At 42.4% G+C, this 18,193-nt stretch overlaps 2 protein-coding genes across 2 annotated transcripts; one reads left to right on the forward strand and one right to left on the reverse strand.

The window, feature by feature from the left end:
- The first annotated feature begins 91 nt into the window (after positions 1–91).
- On the forward strand, positions 92–4,219 carry LOC136758924 (uncharacterized protein F13E9.13, mitochondrial). Its single transcript, XM_066713685.1, has 6 exons — positions 92–609; positions 701–783; positions 1,026–1,206; positions 1,508–1,658; positions 2,012–2,139; positions 3,820–4,219. Exons 1-6 carry the CDS (start codon positions 537–539, stop codon positions 4,008–4,010), a joined length of 807 nt encoding a protein of 268 aa, XP_066569782.1. The 5' UTR covers positions 92–536; the 3' UTR covers positions 4,011–4,219.
- A 177-nt stretch (positions 4,220–4,396) lies between these two features.
- Positions 4,397–10,186, reverse strand: LOC136758925 (tumor protein p53-inducible nuclear protein 2). Its single transcript, XM_066713686.1, has 4 exons — positions 9,712–10,186; positions 7,198–7,363; positions 6,483–6,627; positions 4,397–6,205 (listed from the first exon to the last, which is right to left on the reverse strand). The coding sequence occupies exons 2-4, from the start codon at positions 7,319–7,321 to the stop codon at positions 5,977–5,979; spliced, it is 498 nt and encodes a 165-aa protein (XP_066569783.1). The 5' UTR covers positions 7,322–7,363; positions 9,712–10,186; the 3' UTR covers positions 4,397–5,976.
- Between the last annotated feature and the right edge of the window lie 8,007 nt (positions 10,187–18,193).

Here is an 18,193-nt window from a genome sequence, read left to right on the forward strand (position 1 = left end):
GGGCGGGGACAGACGCGGAACGGGGCGGGGTTATAACCAGGAAAGGGCACACATGCAGCATGGCTCGCCGCCGCCAGATGTAAACAAAAGCAGGCGCTGTGCAAAAATAACGAGAAATCACAGCCGCCAGATCGGTGCTTTCTATTGAATTGAAACTGCCTTCCTGTATTCATGTGATCGTTCAAGCTGTCATCGCGGTAAAAGTAAATATTAGGCCACAAACAAGTGGAAGTGTAATGTGCCGCGCAATAAGCAGAGTAAGATGACGCTGAATACTAGGTGGCGCCTTTTAATGTAGTGTACCGCTGGGATACAGCAATTCAGATATATATTTTTTATTATTCATGTTTGGCGTTATTTCATGATTCGCATTGTGTTGGTTTCCTTGTGTGATTGCTTGTCTATTTATTTGCAAATTAGTAGCACGGTTTATTGCATTGAAAATAGATATGTAAATAAGTGAAGCAGCTAAACTTTGACCCATCACGTGACGTTAAACAAACTATTCCAAAAACTAAGAAAAAAATAAAGTCAAAATGAAGTTTCTCAGTTTGTTCGGACGGCTGAAATCCAATGTCATCGGCATGGTTCACGTTAAGGCGTTACCAGGTTAGAACTAACGTGCTATATAGGCATCAGATATTGAATCATTCAAATGTACAGACACGCCTTTACTCTGTTTATGTGATTTATATTTCAGGTACTCCGCTGAACAGATTAACAATGGCTGAGATAACAGAAGAAGCCTGTCGTGAAACAGAAATATACAATGAAGCAGGCATTGTAAGTCACTGATCTCTTATAAACAAGTGTGGTGGTTTCAATAGATATTTACTCCTGCTTCTCTTGCACTTTGCATTGTAACAATCAATCATAAACTGTTCTTCATTTGTCATAAAACGAGGTAAGACTTGTACTGATATTTAACAGCTTAGCCCACCATATGACTCTATGACATGGATGTACTATATTATGCACTATATAATACAGCCACTAAAATAATGACATTGTTTTATATTTAAAAGGATGGACTCATTATTGAAAACATGCATGACCTTCCTTATACAATGGCTGTTGGTCCAGAGGTCTGTGCGTCAATGACAGCAGTCTGCACTGCAGTGAGACAGATGTGTCCACTCCTTCCTATTGGAGTCCAGATACTGTCTGCTGCTAATCAACAGGCTCTTGCAGTAGCCCTGGCTTCAGGTACCTTGGTCTCCAGAGTAGAAATGCTTGAACTGCAAGGCCGAAACATCTCTTCTGCACTTGAAGTTTTGGAAAACAAACATAACCAAACACTGCAGCAAACCATATTGTTAAAGTTTCAGGTGTATTGAAAACTTTATTTGATTTCAGTCGTTGAATAGGTCATCAAAAATTAGAGTGACAGATCCCTGAACATGCCTTAGTTTTAATAATATATACTGAAGAATACATTCAAACTAGACAGTGTTGAAAACGTGAAGCTGTTTCATATCCCATTGCTTGTTTTTTTCCACTTCAAAAGGTCTTGATTTCATACGGGCTGAAGGATTTGTGTTCTCACATGTTGCCGATGAAGGTCTTTTAAATGCATGTGCTGGGGACCTCTTAAGATACCGCAAACAAATAGGGGCTGAACACATCCAGATTTTCACTGATATTAAAAAGAAGCACAGGTATGTTTTACTTGAATGGACCTTGCACTTTAATTTGCTCGATGGTAAGCATATAGTGCTCAGTGAAACAATGCCGCAGATTGCCTTTCTGAATAAGGAACAGGTAACTGTGAATACATAACGAAAAAATACTGCTGCATTTCACAAAAAAAGCTTTATTATTTTATATAGATGGATATTATGGATTACAGGATGATGCATAGTTGTTTTGAAAGACTATTATTGTATTATGTTTCGGTGGCATACTGTATTAAAGAATTAACAACCTGCTGTCTACCCCCAAGATACATAATGCTCCCTAAGAGTAAGAAAATAATTGTAAGTATTCAGAAACAAAATAATTTCGTTTTCAGCTCCCATGCCCTGACATCTGATGTCAGTCTGTCTGAAACTGCTAAAGCTGCCGAGTTCTTTCTCTCTGATGGTCTCATTGTGACTGGCATAGCCACAGGGATGCAGGCTGATCCTCAGGAGCTCAGAGGTGAGTTTTTGTTCTTGACTTGACTGGTATTATGACAAGGGTTTTAGACAGAACAGAACTGAACTTCCTCGCTATTACATTTTGTCTTAATTGCATACTTCATTGTTCTCTCTGCTTAGATTGGTAATTTTCTTGATGCTTCATTTTCCAGTAAGCCAGCTATAGAAAAAGAAACCCTCAAACCTTAGTTCTACAGATGTAAATTAGCAATGCACCATACTGTTCCTTTTCCTTAAATAATGGTGCAACACTAATGTATTCCCTCATGTTGCTACCACTCATATAGCTGAGAGGTCTTCCAGAAGCTATTTTTGTATACAGAAATCAAAGCAACGGAGATATGAGCAATTCAGGCATGAAAGAGCAGATCACAAAACGCCTTTTGTTCTACATTGTTTTTCTGCTACAAGCACAGTGTTCAAGCATTCTGGATTGTAATGCTTGAACTAATTTGCTATGGTTGCTGTATCTTGCTTTTTAGTACTTATTACATCAAGTCATGCTGTATCCTACACTTGTGTTGAACCATTTTACCAAGTATTGCACTGTGTAAATATTTACCGTTACTTGTTCTATGTATAAAGTGTAATTATGTCCCCGAATGTGATCACTTTGCATAAAGGTTAGGGCAAAATAAATGATTAAAAATGTTAATTTGAATATTAATTAATGAACTACTAATACTGCACAGATATAATTACATTTCAGCTGCTCTACAAAAGAAAACCTTGCACAGTCCTTTCCCTGCTTTATTATTGTGATCAGGTTTGTCCTAGTGCAGAGGTTAAAACACATTAATGCAGCTGGTTCCTGAGAGATCTGTTCGCCATATAAAGAGCAAGGCCGCCTGGGAGTGGATACATTCCAGTCTCCTGGCTGATATCTCTAGTGAAGGGCAATGGGTTCTGCCCGACACAAGCTTGCTCTACTAATATAGCCACCACCTTAGTCTATTTTTAAATAATGTTCCAGATGGCTGATTTGTGCTGAAGGTAGTAAACACAACATGACGGGACTCAGACTGCCACATTATCCTACGTCTTGTTTGGATCTCTGCCTACCTACAGCATGTCTCTGCTTCTGAACATTTCAGAGGAGACCTCTGTGTGCCAGTTTATTAGAGAAAAATCAAGCACAAAATGCATCTCCTCTTGACTGGCAGGCAGTTATTTTCCTTCCTCCTACTCATTGCAGGAAATAGTATAGGCCTATATATAGATCTGTACTGTTTTGTGTTTTGTATCTGTAGATAAATAATGTAGTGCTTCTAATTTTCATTTTTGTAATTCTCTATATGAATATATTTAACGTGTGATGTGTTAGGGGATATAATCTTTGTTAATTTCAATTCGAAGACAGTATTCAACTACTGATTTTTCATATCCTTATTGAAGATCAAATCCAAACGTTGTGCAGTAGTTTAACAACATGCACTAGTGCAGAAAATATTCTCCAGAATACTACGATAAACTTAATGAAATACATAATGACTCTTGTATTACACAAAATAAAAGATCATATTCAGTGCTTTGAAATTCCAGTTAGAAACCTAGTGTTGCAACTATTCTTAATTGTAATGTAAGCACAGCAATGTAGGGCATGAAATGTTCTACAGAAAGAAAATATTCAATTTATGTGTTTGGGAGAGAAGTTGCTATGCTGTCCCTTTTCTTGTTGCAGAAACTGGACAGGCAGTAAGAATCCCAATTCTGATTGGCTCTGGTGTAACCCATGAGAATGTGGAGAACTACCTCGATGCAAGTGGAATGATCATTGGCTCCTACTTCAAGAAAGGAGGGTTTTGGGCGAACAATGTTGACCCAGAGAGAGTCAGGAAATTTATGGGAAAGATGCACAAGCTGAGAGTATGAATCATCAAAATACTCTGATGTTTGAAAATAAACCATTTGTTTAAACAACATTTAGCATGGGTTTATTAATACTAGTATTAGTGGTTTGCAGAGAGTTTTAATAATTGTAAATGTATGCCTATGTTCAAATTTCTATAAAAACTGCATATATTTCATATATCTTAGGAAATAAAATGATAGAAATGCATAATTTCAGACCACATTTTTTTTTAACAAAAAGTGATTTATTTGTATAGTACTCAAAATTTTTATACCACCCCCATTCTATGCTAAAAAAAGTATTGTTAACATTTTTACAAACTGATTTTGGAGTCTATAAATATAGTAGAACAACACATTTAAGTAACATCCATTTAAAATACAGTGCTATTGTAATAGAATAAAAAAACTAAATAACCACAATGTCACAAGTGAAAGCTTTCTCTTCCATTCATATTCCTAACAGCAAATTCAGGCAAAACACATGCACTCTTGACAGTCTGTCTGTACTATCTAATAGTACAGCAATGATTGCACGCTAACAGCTGAAGAACAAAAATAATATTACACGTGCAGCAACATATCAAGGTTTTCTATATGTGAATACAGCTACATTTGAACAATTATGTCCCAAAGAAGAAACACACCTGTACATCTACTTTTAAGTATAGATATATATTATTTTGTTATATACCAAACCTACAGTATTGTAATGTAGAATGGTCTTCAGCTCGAAAAACAACTGATAAATGGTACTAGAATGAACCAAAACTATTCTGAAGGGTACTCCCATGTCAAAACTAAACAGTATAAAGTTTTGCTTAGAAAAAAACCAACCTAAAGGGATGTTTTTTCAGTACTATGAATTACAGGACTTTAAATGTATAAATATATGGGAATATGCAGGTCTTCTTTAATTTTCATAAATCCTCATAATGCTAGTGTGTAACAGATTAAAACAATTGGCAAAGTTGAAAGCCTTAATTTGCAGTTTTAAAATTCACAAATCATATCTGTGCAATACCTGTTGTAATTTTTATGATACAGCTGGTACACTATAGTTGTGCACACAATCTTCTTTCAGTTGAATTTAATTGTGTCTTGCATTGTGACATTTAAAAATAATTGTCAAAATGATCTGTAATTCCTTTGAGGTGCATATCACTTGAGTTCCTGACTGTGGTGAAAATGTAAATCAAAATGAAAGTGATGTAGTGAGTCCTGCGTTTGCTGCCGAGCACAATTCCATTCGCCATTTTATACTGATAGAAAAGTGTGCAGAGAAGTTTTGTTCCTGCATCTAAAATCGTGTTAAATATGTGCTATGCTCAATGTGTACAATTAGCATTCCCAATATTCCGTGATGAGACTATTCCTAATTATTTAATGTATTAGGCACTTTGGATTTCTTCTTGTAGTCAAGAGACCACTGAAATGGAAAATAAGACAAGTTCAGCCAGTTGTAGTCAACTACAACACTGAAACATGTTACCTGTTACAATACCACCTGTAGGCAGCACTGTCATTCTTTATCAAGTAATTTCCTAAAACAGGTTGTACATGCAAGTTAGGTAGCAATTTATATGATTCTATAGGTGTAGTTTCGTTTTCACATGTAATAATAAAATAAGTTTATATATATATATATATATATATATATATATATATATATATATTTATTGTGTATAGATAGAGAGAGTCAACACTGAATATTTATAATTTTTTCTGGTTTTAGTTCTTAGTGGCCATGTGTTCTCTAAGCTTGTCAGTAATATCAAGTAGTTATGAAACTGTACAGATGGTACAGTATATTTTGCATTAGTTCAAACACAAAACAGGCAAATTACACTGTACCTTGGAATACAGAAAGTATGAACATGATTTATGACTTTTGTTGAAAATATACAGGTTTATATGCATTTATAAACAAATCAATTATACATTGCCGTCTCATCTAAATCCCCAATTTCTCTCCCAGCTCCAGTTCTCAGTAGTTATAAATGCGTTGGCAGGGTTGCTTGAAGCAGCCGTAGTGCTTCTCTCTTGGAGAGTAGCGCTTCTTGCAGCGATTCTGCCTGCAGAGGTGACCGCGGCTCAGCTTCCTGTGCTCACTGTGCTGCCTGGCCCTGCGGATACAGTGCAGGGGACTGTCTTTCTCCACAGAAACTTCCCACATGCTCAACCGCCACGGAATGAAACGTCCCACCTGGACAAGTCTGCAGGGATGACAGTGGATGGCAAACATCATGACTTTCAAATTAAACAAAACTGATATAACCCTGGCTTCAATGCCCTGAGGTCCTTTTGATAGCCTCTTTTCCATGTGGTGACAGTTTCAGAGCACTTGCACCCACTGCCATCTAATACAGACAGCAAAGATGTCAATGAACAGATTAAACACATCCTAACACATGCAAAGGAGAGTACATGCAGTTACCAATATTATTATTTAATTCATAATGGTTTTCTGTGAATGGTTGTACATTTACAGACCTTGATGAATCTTCATCTTCCTCCTCAGAGTTCAGGTCCTCTTCATCACTTCCCCAGTCTCTCAGGTTGTACACCGACATACTAGGATGCTCAATCAGTAGGTTCTCCAAGGGGTTGATCTCTGGTTGCTCCAGTGGATCTTTCTCTGCTCATGAAAAATCAAAAGTTGTGCTTTCCACATAAATAACATTAATTCAGCAATATCACACCTGAAGTCCTGCAAAATGCTGCGTCCCCTGCATGTGAACATCTTTGGCATCCTGACACTGCCAAAATTGTGCAACTCTGTTTCTTTTCAAGTACTGTTGCTTCTGTAGTAAAAATGACAGGTGAACTTAACTTGTGAAATAATTCACAAGTTATTTATTTTAGCATTCCAAACAAATGGGCTTAACACTAATTAAAGTAAAATCCCCCACATGGAATACAGGGAAGTGGGAGATCTTCAATTATTTTGAATAAAACACAAGGAGGTATTAGTATTAAAGGCCTGGGTTTATATGAAATATTTAATAAAGCTTAGTCCAATAACTACATCAGTTAGGCCAGAGACTTAAATGTATTAACCCAACCTGGTTAAATGACTGCTAAAATACAATAAAACATGTTTTATACATTTAAATTAAAAAGGGAAACTGTTTGAACTATTCCTTTATTCTCCTCTATCTTTTTTGGTTTAATGAAAAACACATGGGTCAAGTATCCGTTTACTCACCCTGAAAGGTGACAATAACCCACCCTCCCTCCTCAAATTCAAAGAATTCCTCTGAAACATCACACTTGTCATTTGGGTTGTCATTCCTGTTGCCAAGGAACAGGTTGGCAATTTTTCCAAACATTGTATCGTAATATTTTCTTCTGGTCTGCTTTCAGTTCTGTCACTTAAAAAACAAACAAAAAACATACATATACATATATATATAAACACACATCACAGGCACAAAGTATGAACTAATTCTTTTTTTATTGATCAAATGAAATATTCTGCACTGAAAATAGACCATACATAGTTACCCACCCTGGCTCTCCTGCTCTTTCACTAATTACAGGCTGTCAAAGCAGAATCTAGATTCTGGAAAAACATTTTAGGTAATATTAAAATCCTCTCTGTGTTTACATTGTATTAAAGAAAATGAGAGTAAGACTATAGTGAAAGCATAACTAGTTGCTAGTGCCTACTGACTTAATATATACTTATTAAATAAGCCATATTTACAAACAAAAAAATATATTTTTACACTTTTTTGTCGCCACCTAGTGGTAACCTTGTAAACAGGCATACATTTGAATATATTCTCTGATTGCTTTATAAATATATGCTTATAAAACTTCCACAATATATCCCAAGATAAACCGAAAATTTGAATCTGTTAAATGCTTATGTGTCAATGGTAATATGCTGGGAATATGTTCATTCTTAATTGCCTTGATTGCCCTGTACTACATACAATTATTTAGGCCTGTCAGGATATTCAAGATAGATTTCAAGAATAACAGACACTTGGCAGCCGCCAAGCTGAAAAGTGATACAGTGTCATTTTTTTCTTGTTGGCTATTTTTAAATGCTCTTTAAACTTCCAATCCAGATTTAGCATGTGAAAAAAAATATATATAAATACAGGAACAGACTGTTTCATGGCTTTTATTTCCCATGAACTTAATTTATAACTATATATATAATCCAGGTTATTAATATCTGCACTTAGATTTTCCTACTGTGTTATTACCGGTCTTCCACCAACTACATATACAGTGTTTTTTCTCTCATAACAAATCCAAATCACGTTAAAGTGAAGAAAAGTGTCATACACATCTCATACACATTTTGAAAATGTATTTCTCCTTTGACTGACTAGTTCAATTAAGGCTTTGTAGATTTCTAGATTTGTTTCCTAATCACAATTAGGTCTTCAATTGCACTGTTTCCCAAATGTAATACTGATTGGGCTTTCATACGTAGAAACGTGCTAGTTTTCTTTCTTTACACTTTCTCTGTAATGATAGTTTCTCTTTTGGACCATCATTGCTGGCAAAATAGTGAAGAATTAAAAATGCAACCTCTGCACACTTCATCTTGTTACCACACATTCCATTTTTGAACCTCACGTTGTTGCACTAACCATCCCTTTATTTACACCACTTTACTCAAACTCATTAACAGTGTTAGTGTGGCAGTGTTAAAGGCCAGTTTGACTGTAAGCTGCCTCAGCATGGGCAGTTGCCATTGGTTTGTCGTCTGTTTTTCCAGACAGGCTCAAGCTTGGGCTGCCATTGTGAACTTACAAACCCACCTACAAAAAAACCATCCTGTATATTAGCCATCATCATCATCAAATGTCCAGGACAAGAACTAACCCAGTTCAGTGTTGCACAAAGGCTTTTCAGTGTACGCAACTCTATGCTCACCCGTGTGAAACAGTTATTGCACAAGCACTTATTTTGTTCCACACCACGTCTACGCCGTCACGACTATTTAGATTTCCTCCCAGAACTGCAACAACATTGTAGTTACTTGTTGCAGGATGGAGTGGATGAAAACCTTGCCCTTTAAAAGCAAGGCTGTAGACAAGATGTGCATGACCTTAACATCTGTATCGTTTTGATGTTGTGGTAATAGTCGTAAAATAAAGTATATGAATATGTCTAAATCTCAAACTTTAGGATTGTTTGGGGAGCTGTGTCAGAGGTTTTTCATTGAAGGTATATCAGTATATAAGCAGCTGTTGACTTTGAATATAATAAAACATTGCATAACTAAATAAAAACATTGTGGACAGATTGCATTTCACGTCTGCCCGGGCATGTCACCAGTTATCTGACGCCTGTCCCACACAGCTATAACTAGATTTGAACAGGAAAGGGCGATCAGCTGTTAACCACCGACTGTCCTTACCTAAACTATCATTTGAAAAGTCTGCACTCAAAACAAACAACCATGGGAATATTACAAAGGCTTCCCCACCCCCTCTGCTCTGAACATCTCATTTCTTTATTCCTGCTTTTATGCCACACATTGTTGTTAAATGCACAGCAAAATCTTGAACACATGGGTATTTAGATTGAAGACCATAACTAGTATGTCATTTCGATGTTTGCAACGAGTTCTTGAGCACCGATAACCAGATACATACAACAAGTAAATATCAAAACTGATAATAAAGTACAGAAATAAAAAGCCAAGCAAAGGTGCATGCGTGTTAAGGAGTGAATTTAGGAGGCTGGACATTACCTGGACAATATGACACAAGTTATCCGATGTATACGGTTACTGGCCCGTTGCTGTCCACAGATGCGGGCTTTGACTTGTTTATGAACACGGTGTCTCCATCCCCTCGGTGTCGTAACAAGATTTTAAAATACGTAACTGAAAGTCCTCCTTTTCAAGGCGGAGCATCCTGGTTACATCAGGGAAACCGAGCTGGATCCAGGCTTGGCACTGTTTACGCACTTACAGTAATATAACCCTGCTGTACAGCTGGAAATATCAGTTTATACATCTATAAATAAGAAAGGCTCGTATGCAAATATCTTCCTATATCTAATCAAATGTGAAAGGTCCGAGCACCGCGGGATGGGATGGACAGTAGCTGGACAGACGAGACAGTCCAGAGGGGTTTCTGACGCGGTTGTCCGGGACGTCTCCCACCATCACGCCCAGGTCTGCGGCCCTCACTTTCGGCAGATAGCGGGTCTGTCCTGGCCATGCTGCCCGCTGAGCGCCCCTCAGGTGGAAGAGGTCACGACACGCCACTGCGTCTGCGTCTGCGTCTGCGTCTGCGCCTCCCCGTGTGTCAGTCCAAGGAGATTGAGTCTCCCTTAACCTCTTCAGCAAGATGGGTAGCAGTCCCGGGATTTACAAGTGCTGTAAACGTGTGACACCCTGCAGCCAAGGCCTTCCACTTCTTGTATAGTTAGGCCTGCGGATCTGCGCTGCTCCACCAATAGGATCGGTGGGATTCTGCAAATGTGTGCAGAACTGCGGAAATCTGCGCAACAAGAATGCAACCTTTGATGCCACTGAGACGTCCTTACATCGTCTCCAAATCAGGGCTGGAGAAGACTCATGCAGCACTTTCGATTTAAACTATTTATATTTAACATATACATGTATTTGTTTTTCTTAAACAACAACAGGTTTTGCCTGCTGGTGTATTTTAGCCATTCTTGTGAAAAATATTTTAAAATCAGTAAAAGGGGTACAAACTGACTTTTTGACTAAAATAAGGAACAGAGTCAAGATTTGTTTGAACTTTTAAAGTTGTATTTATTGTTATATGGCACAGAAGTTAAAAATTAAATAAATATTCTCCACAGTAATGGTGGGAGAAAAAAAATCCTGTTGTATCAGGAGGAAATCTCCAGAAATACAGGACTAGTGAGAAAGGCCCCCTTCCGAGGTCATTCTACAAACAAAAGTTTAAAAATCTGTTGGTTTTAAGAAAAGTAATAGAACAATAAGAGTCCTCTTCTCCAGCCTTCTCCATCCACTGCAGATGGAGAACTCAATTTTTTTAAAATAATAATCAACATTTAAGTAGCAACATAAAACTATATATATTATTGTAACATGCTGTTTAATATTAACCATCAGACTGAGAGCATGTGGTGGTTTCGAAGACAAAACCAACATTTGTTTTAATGACATATGTAAAAACAAGCCAAAACAGAAACGCAAACAGAACACAAACAATAACAGCGAAAAAACTACTTTTAGCCCACTTTTCATTCTTATGCTCTGCAGGTAGTGTTTATTACAGAAAGGAGAATAGTAGACTCAAAATGATCACAGGCTCCTCTCAGACTTTCTACATAGGGAGAGGTCACACTTTGATAAGTGTAGGCAACTTTTGCGGTCTGTTATCAGCTGATCAGTGGAACAGGTTGGAACTCTCCGGGTGAGAGAAGATCTAAGCACACCGCAATGTAACTCAAAACACTTACACTTCAGGTTTATATTCGCTCTTAACCATTTCTTTCTCTCATCCTTTGAATTATTATTGGTCAGAAAAATAGGTCTCATAGGTCACCCTAAATCATCAATTTATAAATACTGGGAACACATGTGAGTGATTAATCAATTAAGCAAGTCAACCAAGGGAATAATTACCTCAGGAGGCTGCAGGTATTCAGATATTTGCTCCAATAGTTTCTAAAGGACTGAATTTACCACAACACCTGCTTCATTGATCTGAAGGAAATACTTCCATGTGATACAAGGCTGGCAGAAGCTCCCCAGGACCAGGGTTGGACACCCCTGCTCTACTGTATGGGGCACCGATTGTGACATACATACACCGATCAGCCATAACATTATGACCACCTGCCTAATATTGTGTAAGTCCCCCTCTTTTGCCGCCAAAACAGCCCTGACCCGTCGAGGCATGGACTCTACTAGACCTCTGAAGGTGTGCTGTGGTATCTGGCACCAAGACGTTAGCAGCAGATCCTTTAAGTCCTGTAAGTTGCGAGGTGGGGCCTCCATGGATCGGACTTGTTTGTCCAGCACATCCCACAGATGCTCGATTGGATTGAGATCTGGGGAATTTGGAGGCCAAGTCAACACCGTGAACTCGTGATTCATCAGACCAGGCCACCTTCTTCCATTGCTCCGAGGTCCAGTTCTGATGCTCATGTGCTTATTGTAGGCATTTTCGGCAGTGGACAGGGGTCAGCATGGGCCCCCTGACTGGTCTGCGGCTACGCAGCCCCATTCGCAAAACAGCGATGCACTGTGTGTTCTTACACCTTTCTATCAGAACCAGCATTCACTTTTTCAGCAATTTGAGCTACACTAGCTCGTCTGTTGGATTGGACCACAACGGGCCAGCCTTTGCTCCCCACGTGCATCAGTGAGCCTTGCTCGCCCATGACCCTGTATCGCCGGTTCACCGCTTTTCCTTCCTTGGACCACATTTGATAGGTACTGAGCACTGCAGACCGGGAAAACCCCACAAGAGCTGCAGTTTTGGAGATGCTCTGACCCAGTCGTCTAGCCATCACAATTTGGCCCTTGTCAAAGTCGCTCTGATCCTTACGCTTGCCCATTTTTCCTGCTTCTAACACATCAACTTTGAAGACAAAATGTTCACTTGCTGCCTAATATATCCCACCCACTGACAAGTGCCATGATAACAAGATTATCAGTGTTATTCACTTCACCTGTCAGTGGTCATAATGTTATGGCTGATCGGTGTAAGTCCATGCATGAAAGCAGTATTGTGCACAAAATACACATTTCATGCACAAAATTAACAATATCTGCAATTCATTTAATGGACAAAATGATAAATGAGGGTTTTTATTTAATCCACAAAATGTATTTTTCCTGATATCATTTCATGTACATAATGCATACCAGGGTGCTCATTCCATTCACAGAAGGCAAAGTACATTTTAATTTTCATCCACAGAATTGCTAAGCATTCAATAAGTACACAAAATAAACAGTATGTGCATGAAATTTAAATTATGGGCACAATAAGTGCATTTGGACCCACAAACAGATACTGTTAATTTCATAGAACAAAATGTGTATTTCGTGCACAAAAGTGCATTTGTATATTTATGTTTGACACGAATAGTGCCCAAAACAGTAATAGAGTGTTAAGCCAGACACAGAAGGCTTCACATCGTAATGATTTTTTCTGAGGGGTTACAACAAATTCGTATAGAGTAAGACGCACCGAGACGCTATACAGTGAGACACACACACCCACTACACTATGAGACGCAATGCAGTGAGAAGCACACACCCACTACACACTGAGACGCTATGCAGTGAGACGCACACAGCCACTACACACTGAGACGCTATGCACTGAGACGCACACACTCACTACACACTGAGACGCAATGCAGTGAGATGCACAAGCCCACTACACACTGAGACGCTATGCAGGGAGATGCACACACCCACTACACACAGAGACACACACACCCACCACACACAGACATCATGCAGTGAGACGCACACACCCACTACACACTGAGACACTATGCAGTGAGACGCACACAGCCACTACACACTGAGACGCTATGGAGTGAGACACACACACCCACCACACACAGATGTCATGCAGTGAGACGCACACGACCCACTACACACTGAGACGCTATGCAGGGAGATGCACACACCCACTACACACTGAGACGCTATGGAGTGAGACACACACACCCACCACACACAGATGTCATGCAGTGAGACGCACACGACCCACTACACACTGAGACGCTATGCAGAGAGACACAAACACCCACTACACACTGAGGCGCTATGGAGTGAGACACACACACCCACCACACACAGATGTCATGCAGTGAGACGCACACGACCCACTACACACTGAGACGCTATGCAGGGAGATGCACACACCCACTACACACTGAGACGCTATGCAGTGAGACGCACACAGCCACAACACACTGAGACGATATGCTGTGAGACGCACACACCCACTACACAGAGAAGCTATGCAGAGAGACACAAACACCCACTACACACTGAGGCGCTATGGAGTGAGACACACACACCCACTACACACTGAGACGCACACACCCACTACACACTGAGATGCTATGCAGCGAGATGCACACAACGACTACACGTTGAGACGCTATGCAGAGACACGCACACACCCACTACACACTTAGACGCTATGCAGTGAGACGCACACACCAATTACACACTGAGATGCTGTGCAGTGAGATGCACACACCCACTACACACTGAGACGCTATGCGGTGAGACGCACACAGCCACTACACACTGAGACACTATGCGGTGAGACGCACACACCCACTACACACTGAGACGATATGCAGTGAGACGCACACACCCATTACACACTGAGACGCAGTGCAGTGAGACGCACACACCCACTACACACTGAGACGCTATGCAGTGATAAGCACACACCCACTACAGACTGAGACGCAATGCAGTGAGACGAACACACCCAATACACACTGAGACGCTATGCAGTGAGACAACACACACCCACTACACAGTCCGACGCTATGCAGTGAGACACACACACCCACTATACACTGAGACGCTATGCGGTGAGACACACACACCCACTATACACTGAGACGCTATGCGGTGAGACACACACACCCACTATACACTGAGACGCTATGCGGTGAGACGCACACACCCACTACACACTGAGATGCTATGCAATGAGACGCACGTGCCCACTACACACTGAGACGCTATGCAATGAGACGCACACGCCTACTACACACTGAGACGCTATGCGGTGAGATGCACACAGCCACTACACACTGAGACGCTATGCACTGAGACGCACACACCCACTACACACTGAGACGCTATGCGGTGAGACGCACACAGCCACTACACACTGAGACGCTATGCAGTGAGACGCACACACCCACCACACAGTGAGACACACACACCCACTACACAAAGATGCTATGCAGTGAGACGCACACACCCACTGCACACTGAGACGCTATGCAGTGAGACGCACACACCCACTACACAGTCTGACGCTATGCTGTGAGACGCACACACCCACTACACAATGAGACGCTATGCAGAGAGACGCACACACCTACTACACACTGAGACGCTATGCAGTGAGACGCACAAGCCCACTACACAGAGAAGCTATGCAGAGAGACACAAACACCCACTACACACTGAGGCGCTATGGAGTGAGACACACACACCCACCACACACAGATGTCATGCAGTGAGACGCACACGACCCACTACACACTGAGACGCTATGCGGTGAGACGCACACAGCCACTACACACTGAGACACTATGCGGTGAGACGCACACACCCACTACACACTGAGACGATATGCAGTGAGACGCACACACCCATTACACACTGAGACGCAGTGCAGTGAGACGCACACACCCACTACACACTGAGACGCTATGCAGTGATAAGCACACACCCACTACAGACTGAGACGCAATGCAGTGAGACGAACACACCCAATACACACTGAGACGCTATGCAGTGAGACAACACACACCCACTACACAGTCCGACGCTATGCAGTGAGACACACACACCCACTATACACTGAGACGCTATGCGGTGAGACGCACACACCCACTACACACTGAGATGCTATGCAATGAGACGCACGTGCCCACTACACACTGAGACGCTATGCAATGAGACGCACACGCCTACTACACACTGAGACGCTATGCGGTGAGACGCACACAGCCACTACACACTGAGACGCTATGCAGTGAGACGCACACACCCACTACACACTGAGACGCTATGCAGTGAGACGCACACATCCACTACACACTGAGACGCAGTGCAGTGAGACGCACACACCCACTACACACTGAGACGCTATGCAGTGAGACGAACACACCCAATACACACTGAGACGCTATGCAGTGAGACAACACACACCCACTACACAGTCCGACGCTATGCAGTGAGACACACACACCCACTATACACTGAGACGCTATGCGGTGAGACGCACACACCCACTACACACTGAGATGCTATGCAATGAGACGCACGTGCCCACTACACACTGAGACGCTATGCAATGAGACGCACACGCCTACTACACACTGAGACGCTATGCGGTGAGATGCACACAGCCACTACACACTGAGACGCTATGCAGTGAGACGCACACACCCACTACACACTGAGACGCTATGCGGTGAGACGCACACACCCACTACACAGTCTGACGCTATGCTGTGAGACGCACACACCCACTACACAATGAGACGCTATGCAGAGAGACGCACACACCTACTACACACTGAGACGCTATGCAGTGAGACGCACAAGCCCACTACACAGAGAAGCTATGCAGAGAGACACAAACACCCACTACACACTGAGGCGCTATGGAGTGAGACACACACACCCACCACACACAGATGTCATGCAGTGAGACGCACACGACCCACTACACACTGAGACGCTATGCGGTGAGACGCACACAGCCACTACACACTGAGACACTATGCGGTGAGACGCACACACCCACTACACACTGAGACGATATGCAGTGAGACGCACACACCCATTACACACTGAGACGCAGTGCAGTGAGACGCACACACCCACTACACACTGAGACGCTATGCAGTGATAAGCACACACCCACTACAGACTGAGACGCAATGCAGTGAGACGAACACACCCAATACACACTGAGACGCTATGCAGTGAGACAACACACACCCACTACACAGTCCGACGCTATGCAGTGAGACACACACACCCACTATACACTGAGACGCTATGCGGTGAGACGCACACACCCACTACACACTGAGATGCTATGCAATGAGACGCACGTGCCCACTACACACTGAGACGCTATGCAATGAGACGCACACGCCTACTACACACTGAGACGCTATGCGGTGAGACGCACACAGCCACTACACACTGAGACGCTATGCAGTGAGACGCACACACCCACTACACACTGAGACGCTATGCAGTGAGACGCACACATCCACTACACACTGAGACGCTATGCGGTGAGACGCACACACCCACCACACAGTGAGACACACACACCCACTACACAAAGATGCTATGCAGTGAGACGCACACACCCACTGCACACTGAGACGCTATGCAGTGAGACGCACACACCCACTACACAGTGTGATGCTATGCAGTGAGACGCACACCGTCTACACACTGAGACGCTATGCAGTGAGACGCACAAGCCCACTACACACTGAGACGCTATGCAGGGAGATGCACACACCCACTAAACACAGAGACACACACACCCACCACACACAGACATCATGCAGTGAGACGCACACACCCACTACACACTGAGACACTATGCAGTGATACGCACACACCCACTACACACTGAGACGCAATGCAGTGAGACGCACACAGCCACTACACACAGAGACGCTACGCACTGAGACGCACACACTCACTACACACTGAGACGGAATGCAGTGAGATGCACAAGCCCACTACACAGAGAAGCTATGCAGAGAGACACAAACACCCACTACACACTGAGACGCACACACCCACTACACACTGAGGCGCTATGGAGTGAGACACACACACCCATTACACACTGAGACGCAATGCAGTGAGACGCACACACCCAATACACACTGAGACGCTATGCAGTGAGACAACACACACCCACTACACAGTCCGACGCTATGCAGTGAGACACACACACCCACTATACACTGAGACGCTATGCGGTGAGACGCACACACCCACTACACACTGAGATGCTATGCAATGAGACGCACACGCCTACTACACACTGAGACGCTATGCGGTGAGACGCACACAGCCACTACACACTGAGACGCTATGCAGTGAGACGCACACACCCACTACACACTGAGACGCTATGCAGTGAGACGCACACATCCACTACACACTGAGACGCTATGCGGTGAGACGCACACAGCCACTACACAGTGAGACACACACACCCACTACACAAAGATGCTATGCAGTGAGACGCACACACCCACTGCACACTGAGACGCTATGCAGTGAGACGCACACACCCACTACACAGTGTGATGCTATGCAGTGAGACGCACACCGTCTACACACTGAGACGCTATGCAGTGAGACGCACAAGCCCACTACACACTGAGACGCTATGCAGGGAGATGCACACACCCACTACACACAGAGACACACACACCCACCACACACAGACATCATG

Source organism: Amia ocellicauda, chromosome 9 (genome assembly GCF_036373705.1).
Source record: "Amia ocellicauda isolate fAmiCal2 chromosome 9, fAmiCal2.hap1, whole genome shotgun sequence".
Taxonomy (NCBI): Eukaryota; Metazoa; Chordata; class Actinopteri; order Amiiformes; family Amiidae; genus Amia; species Amia ocellicauda.